This window comes from Silurus meridionalis, chromosome 22, assembly GCF_014805685.1.
Source record: "Silurus meridionalis isolate SWU-2019-XX chromosome 22, ASM1480568v1, whole genome shotgun sequence".
NCBI classification, from domain to species: domain Eukaryota; kingdom Metazoa; phylum Chordata; class Actinopteri; order Siluriformes; family Siluridae; genus Silurus; species Silurus meridionalis.
Window position 1 is genome coordinate 5213840 of NC_060905.1, and position 9213 is coordinate 5223052.

The 9213-nt window shown below is 38.7% G+C and overlaps 1 protein-coding gene across 4 annotated transcripts in view; it reads left to right on the top strand.

Moving 5' to 3' along the window:
- Positions 1 to 6203, top strand: part of zgc:63863 (uncharacterized protein LOC393372 homolog) — a 26591-nt gene extending 20388 nt beyond the window's left edge. For all 4 annotated transcript variants that reach the window (XM_046835530.1, XM_046835531.1, XM_046835532.1 and 1 more), the window contains one exon: positions 5842 to 6203. In XM_046835530.1, coding sequence (XP_046691486.1) covers positions 5842 to 6121 — 280 coding nt within the window. In that variant the 3' untranslated portion in view covers positions 6122 to 6203. The remainder of the gene's footprint in view (positions 1 to 5841) is intronic.
- The last annotated feature ends 3010 nt before the right edge of the window (positions 6204 to 9213 follow it).

Genomic DNA, 9213 nt, shown 5'->3' on the forward strand with positions numbered 1-9213 from the left:
TTTTGAAAAAACACCCTGGGGTCCTTAACCGCTCATCTGAGTTTCACTAGGCTTCTGTGCTCTTCAGTGTTTTTGATCTGGATTTGGATCCAGAATAAGGATCTGTGTATTTATGCAGCTGTATTTGTTGATCATCAGAACGGTTTATGGTATGACACATATTTTAGAAACAAAGATGAAAACATGCAGTACAACAAGCAGTAAAGCCTTTGTTGAGTGTGGGGCCAAAGTACTTCAAAATAACTAAAAGCTTCAGGTAAATTGAATACATTTACATTTACAGCATTTGGCACCCTTATTCACTTCCAGTTATCTCATTTATCCAGCTGAGCAGTTGAGGATTATGGGCCTTGCTCAAGGGCCCAAAAGTCGTAGCTTGGTAGTGCTGGGATTTAAAATTGCAGCTTTGCGAAGTCCAACATTTTAACCAATTAGCTACAACCTCTTTTCTCTAGTAAACAAATAAAAGCATGTATATATTAATGTATACATGGCATATTGCTTCTCGAGGCAGATGGGCTACAAGCGAGACTGTTGTAGTTCAGTGGTTAAGGCATTAGATTTCAGATCAGAATGTCACAAGTTCAAATACCACCACCACCACTAAGCTGCCACTGCTGGGCCCTTGAGCAAGGCCCTTAACCCTTCCCTCCTTAGTTGTAAGTCGCTCTGGATAAGGGCGTCTGCCAAATGCCATAAATGTAAGAGCAGAAAACCTTATTTGGTCTGACTTGTGTGTCAAGAACACAAGAACATGGTCCTCGTTCTGGATTAAAAATTCAGTAAAGCTGATGCATAAACTAGAACCAAATCAATTAGCATATATATATATATATATATATATATATATATATATATATATATATATATATATATATATATATATATATATGTATATATATATATATATATATATATATATATATATATATATATGTACTCCTGAAAAAACTCAACATACAACCATTATTGTCTAAATAACTGGCAACAAAAGTGAGTACACCTGTAGTGATTACAGCTGTACATTGTTTAACTGTGCAAAGCTACACACCCTATTCATCATGTTCATGTTTTTGTCTGCTTGACAGCACTATTTAGATTTAGATCTTGTATTAGAGCAGTTAAAAGTTGGTGCTTTGAGTACAATTCTCTCATACTGACCACTGGATGTTCAACATAGCACCTCATGGTAAAGACTCTCTGAGGATTTGAGAATTAAAATAGTTGCTCTCCACAAAGATGGCTGAAGCTATAAGAAGATCAGTAACACCCTGAAATTGAGTTACAATACAGTGGTCAGGGTCATACAGAGGTTTTCCAAGGTGGTTTCCACTCGGAACAGACCTCACAAGGGTACCAAGAAAATTGTGTCTTGCCTACAGTCAAGCATGGTGGTGGTAGCATCAGCATCAGGGTCTCGGGCTGCAGGAGTGCTGCTGGTACATCATGTACTATGTCATTCTTAAGCAAAACATGATACCCTCCATTTGGAAACCAGGCCAAACAACAGTTTTTATACATAACAACCCCAAACACACTGCCAAAATGACAACTGCCTTGCAGAGGAGGCTGAAGGTGAAGGTAATGAAGTGGCCAAGCATGTCCCCAATCTGAACTCTATTGAGCACCTGTGGGCCTCATGCAGAAGGTAGAGAAGCGCCTAACACCCAGCAACTCCATGATGTCATTATGGAGGCGTGGAAGAAGATCCCAGCAACAACCTGTGCAGCTCTGGTGAATTCCATTAAGGCAGTGTTTGATAACAATAGTGCTCACACAAAATATTGACACCTTGGACACAGTTTTGACATGTTGACTGAGGGTGTACTCACTTTTGTTAATAGTTATTTTGAGAATAATGGCTGTATGTTGAGTTATTTGTAGAGAACAGTAAATCTGTACTGCTGTACAAGCTGCACATTGACTAGTGTAAAATATATCCAAATTTTATTTCGATAGTTTTGTCCCTTGAGAAGATATATATATATATATAAAAGATTGCTGAAATGTGAGGGGTGTACTTACTTTTATAAGATTTTGTGTGTGTGTGTGTGTGTGTGTGTGTGTGTGTGTGTGTGTGTGTGTGTGTATACAATGGTACCTCAGAATACGAATTTAATTCGTTACAGAACATGATTTACACTCTGAAATATTCGTATACTGATATGAATTTCCCCATGAGGAATAATGTCAAGTGGGATAATTCGTTCCGAACGACCCCAAATATTAATATCAAAATACAACCAATATGCAACTAATATTATTTAGTATTTAGCATTTAATAATTGTGCCTCAACATCTAAAAGAGGAAAACATTATCTTTCCTGGGCACTTTACCTTTGAAAGTGAATGCCGGCATGATGGAGATGATGTTCGGAGGAGGAGGGAGAATTATTGTTTGGATGGAGACGAGTCTTCTTCCACCATGTTATTGGGCAGACTGTCACCCGAATCACTGTTATTACTTATTTTTCTCTTTGTTGATACTCTTTGCTTTGTTTTACTGCTTTCACTACTTTCGGCTTTTTTTTTTTTTTTTTTTTTAACACTGTAAACCGATACGAACATTTTTATGAATAATTCGTATTCTGAATTATACATATTCGGGGGCATTTGTATTCAGAGTTACCACTGTGTATGTATGTATGTATGTATGTATGTATGTATGTATGTATGTATGTATGTGTATGTACCGTATTTTTCTGACTATAAGCCGCTACTTTTTTCCCACGTTTTGAACCCCGCGACTTAAACAATGAAGCGGCTTATTTTTCCTGGTTTTTTTCCGGTTTCACAAACTTCAAGCCAAAAAACTGAGCGACATAACATTAGACCAATGAAATTTCCGAACGGAAACGAAAAAACGCACCTCACCTGTGTTCTGAGCTGCACGGCATTGGGAGAAAAAATGTCCACCGGTGGCGCACGACGATGACAAAAGACTACGTATCCCTAAACATAAAAATGTTTACTTTTTCTTCTTTACTTATTCTAATTTTCATCACAAGCTTCGCCTTCTGGCTCGTATCTCAAGTTTTTGCTCGCGTAACAAAGCAAAAAAATCGACCGAGTGACCGCTCGTACCTCAGAAAACTTGTACATTAATGCACTTGTAGGTCAAGGTACCACTGTAGTTCAGAAAGGAAGGAGGAAGACAGTGAACAATGACTTTCTTGGTAGGCTACTGTTTAGATACAAGCCGTTGTAACGCTGCTGAGTCTGGGTGAAGGAGAGTCGCTAACTCCAGTTGCAACAGAAATCATATAAGCACAGACAGGTTTCCAAAACTCGTGCTTTTTTATTTTTCTTGGCAACAGCGTTATGGGTTAGTCAAAGAAACTTAGAAATGAGCATCAGAAAATAATAAGGACATATTCCTTAGTTTTGCACACACGCAGTAATAGCGGAAGAATGCAGTGGCATGCTGCATTCCCAAAATACCGCTATGCTCCTAATAGAAGCGCAACATATTGCATTTAGTGTCTTTCGTTAAAGCCTGTGTAAAGTTCATTATTTTCAGTGTAGACACTTATAGACACTTATAGGCTTATTTATGTTAAAAATGAAAACCTTTGTCAAATTCAGGCTTATTAATGGGTGCGTTTTATAGTGGCTTGATCCAAGAACACAGTCATCAGTCATCAGGGATATCTTGGCAGGAAGTCATGTGACTAGCGGCGAGCCAGTAATAAGCCTTCGTACAAACCACACCCTAAAAATTCCTTCTCCTCGTGCCTGAAGTGGTGTATTTGAGTGACAGCGGCTGAGCGAGCGAGTCTGCGTTACAGATTCAGCTGCTCTTCAGGTTTCCTCAGCACCCGGCCTGCCTCGCCTCGCCTCACCTCTCTCGGGTCTTTCTCTCTTATAGTGAGAATTTCAAAGTTAATTGCTCTGCTCTTACCTGTCAGCTATTTTCAGCTGCACAGTATTACAGTATTAGCAGCAGACCTTAATGAGAACTACAGAAAAGAGGAGGGGGAAAAAAGAACAAAAAGAAAAACTCGATGTTAAGGCCTTCAGTCTGCGCTCCCCCCCACAAAAGTCACTTTCCCCAAGTGCACTTGAGCACGGGGTCTTTATTTTTCTTGGTGTTTTATAGTCTGGAGAGAGCAGCATTTGCATTTTCACGTTCGACCAGAGGGACAATAATGAAATGGAATTGAATATTTTATGATTTTTATTTATTTTTTTTTATTTTTAATGATGTTTTTCTCCAAACTGTTAAAGGAACTGTGTGTACTTTAGCCCTCAGCGCAAGCGCTGTTGCGCTGCCTCGCTGCTGTAATTGGAGAACATTACTGCTGAAATTAAAAGTGCTGTCTCTGTGAGCAGACTACAGGCCATATTCCTGTCCCCTCCCCTCCCTTTTCTTTTTCTCATGCCCGTCTACTGAGTTTCCATTCTCTCTCCCTCTCTTCCCCTCTCGCTCGTCTCCCGTTGGGTGTATTTATGTAGAAATCAATCAGTCAGTCAGTCTTCCAGTTAATACTGTACTAGTATAAATATTGAATTCAGTCATTTTAATAGAACACAGGGGTTACTCTGTTCTGTATACCCGGAGGAGGAGGAGGTAATGTTGCATTCTTTTCACCTTGATATAGCTCTAGATATAGGAAACCTATAGTCAATAAAATGATAAAGCAGCACATTAACACCCCAATATGTTTTATTACAGTAAAAATCCTCATAGCAAAAAAAACAAGGTAAAAACAACTGATCTGAATTCATTGTTTAATAAAATACACTACACTTGTAGCGCAATGTGCATGTTTCAAAATTTGATACAAACACATTAATATATAACGCAAATTGACTCCTTAAACACAGTCACGTCGCTCTCAAACAGTCACGTCAAACATTCCTGTTTTTGGATACGTTTTTGCAACTATTATATTTCTTTTCAAAAACGACTTAACAGCTCTGCTTGTAATTGAGAGAGCACAAACTCCTGTGTTTTCCCATACAAAGCACTTACACTGGAGACTCCTTACAAAACATTACCATGTCGGATCAGTGGGTCTTTTAAATGATATATTTATAGACAAAATGCATTTTCTTATTTATTTTTTTACTTGTAGATTATTCAGAGCACACACCTTATAAGCAACACTGTAAATTAGTGATGGGACTCTCATGATCTTTAATGTGACCCAGAAGAACAATTGGTCTCAAAGAGTAATTTTTTTCCGAACGCACATGAGCAAAACATCGCAAAATCTCTTTATGTTATGAACAGGAAACGGAATTGAATAGTTTGTCGAGGTTTTGACTTTTTTTTTTTTTGATGTTTTTTTTCAAAAAGAATTGTACATGTACTGTAGTGTAAACTCAACAAAAATTGTGAATTACTTGTCAGAAATGTTTTATTTACTACTTTAAATAAATAATACAATAATAATAGTTTTTCAAACATTTTGATGTAATTTCATAGCACAAACTTTGTTTTGAAATGTTACTCTGAACTTTCGAGCCACTCGATTTTTCGCGAGGTACTCTCAGTCCGGTTCCAAAGTCGCCAACTATCGAGGTCGCGAGTGTTAAGGTGTTAAGCAATTTTGATGAGCAAGAGGCAAAGAACCAAGTTGATAAAATGATCCGATCTTCCCATTACTACTGTAAACTAGCTGTTACTATGAGAACAGTACAGAGTTATTAATGCCCTATGAATTTCATGCACTTCTGTTTCCGGAGCTTCTGTTATAAGAAATGAATCGACACTGTCCGAACCAATCAAAATGGAGCATTTACAAGTATTATAAGATTGAGTTAGTTTAGGAGGATTTTTTTTTTTTTTCTATACAGTAAACTTGCTCAGTCCTCGTGTGTGTGTTTTGCCCTCAGCATTGCCATCAGCTCCTTCAAAGACTTTCAGACATCGACTCTACAGCAGCGGCCCGACTTCATCCTGCGGCAGCAGCGGCAGCATCTTCAACAACGCCAGGATGCCCATCTCGCCCTTGTACAACAGTCACCTTGGTACAATAGCGCTCAGCCTGGCAGTGCACAGCAACTCATCAGGATGGCCGTGTGGGGCATTTCAGCTACCCTCGGGGCGGCTGCGCTGGCCATCACACAAACCGCCATGAACTGGGCACCTGACTTTCTCCTGCAGCTGTTCTGACCTCGAAAGGGTGTGTGTGTGTCTCTACAGAATACTTGGGCATTTCATGTTCTAAATGTAGAGTAAATTATTAGTAAACCTGTCTTGTGTGATCATGGACCAGAAACATCCTACAGGAATTCGTTCTTTAAAAAAAAAACAAAAAAACAACACATGGTTTTGTTTAGTTTTTAGCTCCTGCACAGTTCTGTACTTGGCCAAGCTAATATTAGGCGTATATAAGGTGGTAGATGGGCTTTTTGTAACGATAAGCATTTCTGAATGCCTTTCCATCAGCAGAACGTCAGGAAGGGAAAAAGTGCGCCGATAGCGGATTCCAAACAGCCAGACGTACAGATTATTGAACTTTGTTTTTTTTTTTTTTTTGTTTGGGTTTTTTTTTTTTTTCCCCTCCTTCCTCTCTCCCATTGCTGAAGGACTTTGCAGTGGAATGAAAGAAACAGCTCATTGAGATGAGAAGAGATGAGTGTGAGCAGGTGGGTTTCTTTGGTCTGTGGAGAATAAAGAGCTCGGCCTGCAGTGAACGCAGCACTCGAGTTTAAGTAAGAAAAAAAGAAGAAAAAACGCGCACACACACACGCACATATCCATCTGCTACTTTTACAAATTGAGCCAGTCATCAATCATTCTTGAGCAAGAACCATTTGGAGGAAGCTTCAAAGTCTGGAAAAAAAACACAACCTCAGGAAAGGCTTTGTAACTTCCTTGTTGGAAATACCGGTGTCTCCGTCATGTAAAACCCAAACTCGTTGAATCCTAGGCAAAGCGGAGGCGCTACTCGAGCCTGAACCCCATCGCTCAAACCTCGATCTCTTCCCACTTTTCTCAGACGATTACCTGCCTTCATTTCGCCTCCAGGTCTTTCGGAGATTTTTAACGAGATGTTCCCAACGCACACTCACTTACAGGAGAATATAAATCCGTCCAAAGAGATTAAGCATCTTGCCTTTTTCCCCGGCCTCGTACGTGCACTTTATTGTCTCTGTCATAAACACAGAGAGGGGAAGAGTCTGACGAGGCGAGCCTGAATTACAGCGCTCGAACGCAGCCCGAAGCGCCGGATGCTCTTCTCTATTAGTGCCATGGTGAGAAAGCTGTGGAGCAGCTGTTTATCTACGAGACAGCTCTATGAGAAGCTCATACTTGTAAATTCCACTGCCAAAAAAAAAAAAGTTTCAGTCCTGGAAACACATTCGTCCACTTTTCCTTTTTCTTCAGATTCGGTTAATTATACGCTCAGCTAGACATGCCCAAATCGTCTTCTTTTAATGTGAATTTAATTCAGCACTCGTGGCTATTGGCAAGACTTTGGGCTCTTTTTTTATACATCATTTGCTTTTTATTGCCAAGAAGAACAAGAAGTGGATGAAATCTAAATAACAGGATGCCCATGTGCACCTGTAGAACCTTGTGGAAAATTTTGGCGGGAAAACGACCTGAAAGTTTGGATCAATCTTGAGTACTAATCACGACGGAAACGCAGTCAATTTTCGGATTATTAACCAAAGTTAATATTTGTTGAGGAAATTTCACACACCTCCTGTTATCACTGTTTCCAATTGTCTAATTGGTGTCTAAATGGTGGAGTAGTAGTTCTCTTTATGCACTATGATAAAGAGGGGGAAACTTCTCACCTGTACTTGTAGAAACCTGTTATATTGCAATGTTTGGTTTTCAGAATGTTGTAGAAATGTTTCCAGAACATACATTTTTAAGTTTTTTGGTCATCCAGGAAAGTTTTCTTTAAGCAAATAGACGGTTTCAGATTTACAGAACATTCCCATAATGTTCTCCTAACATTTTCAGAATGTTTGTCTAAAGTTCCTGTTAGCATTTATGAAAATCACTGTAACCAGAACAATCTGTAGGTTTTCTTTAAGTAGTTGCAAAACTTCTTGGTTTCCCAGAACATAAATTTTTTTAAGGTTGGTTTTTCGTTTGTCAGGAACGTTTTTTTGACGTTTGCAGAACATTTACAGAATGCCCAGCAGCTCATCAGGTTGGTCATGTTGGGCATTTCGGCTACCCTCAGGGTGGTTGTGCTGGCTGTCGCACAAACCACAATGGACTGATTACTTGATTTTAACCTGCAGCTGTTCTGACCTGTTTGTGTTTGTGTCTAAACATGGGTATTTCATGTCCTAAATTCAAAGCAAATTACTACTAAACATGTCTTGTTTGGTAGCAAAAATGTCCTGAAGGAACACAATAGGTTAAATTAAAACACAGATTTTTGTATTTTTTTATTTTTTTATTTTTAAGCATCTTTTCCTGTGCAGTTCTGCTAATATTAGGAGTCTGAACGATGGTGCATGTGTTTTCTGTAACGGATACGCACAACGTTCTGTTAACGTTTTTATTTTAACATTCTTTGCCCTAATGTTCTCTTAATCGTACCCTATTGTTCCCACAGCACGGTCCTGCCAGTAATGAAAAACATAAAAATAGCTTCTAAAACCACTAAACTGATTTTTAGTTGTTGTTTTTTTTTTCCCAGGGACTTTGGTTTTGTAACCAAGAACCTACAGAGAACGCTTATAAAATGTTTTTATTAAGTCCCTGGAAAAAAACAAAACAAAAAAATGAAGTATCTGTATATTTGGCCAGACGCTAACATTAGTGGAAACGTTCTTTGTTTTTACTGGGAACTAAATACGTTTTCATTTACGTTTTCATCCTGCCTCGGCTTTTTGCACAGATCATATTGTGTAAAGAGCCGGATTAGATATCTCAAAGCTTGCTGGCTATTTTTGATTTCCTCACAACGCACTTTGATCATGGCCCTGGATTCAGTTGAAAGTCAGATACAGTCTGTCCACATGTCCCCAAATTCTCCTCTGTTGCAGTCAGAATGCAGTCTGTTACCAGGTAAATCCAGTTTTCTCCCTTTTCTCCTTTTTGAAACAAACTTTTAAATGCTGCAACTTGAATGTGTGAGATACATGCAAAAGAGGGAACACATTACTGTTCAGGAAAGCCTATAGTTTCTCATGACTTTGAGAAAACAAACTTTTTTATGAAATCTGAAGACATGGGTTTTTTATTTTTTATTTTGTTTAAATACTGAATTTACACATTTGTAACCACTCTGA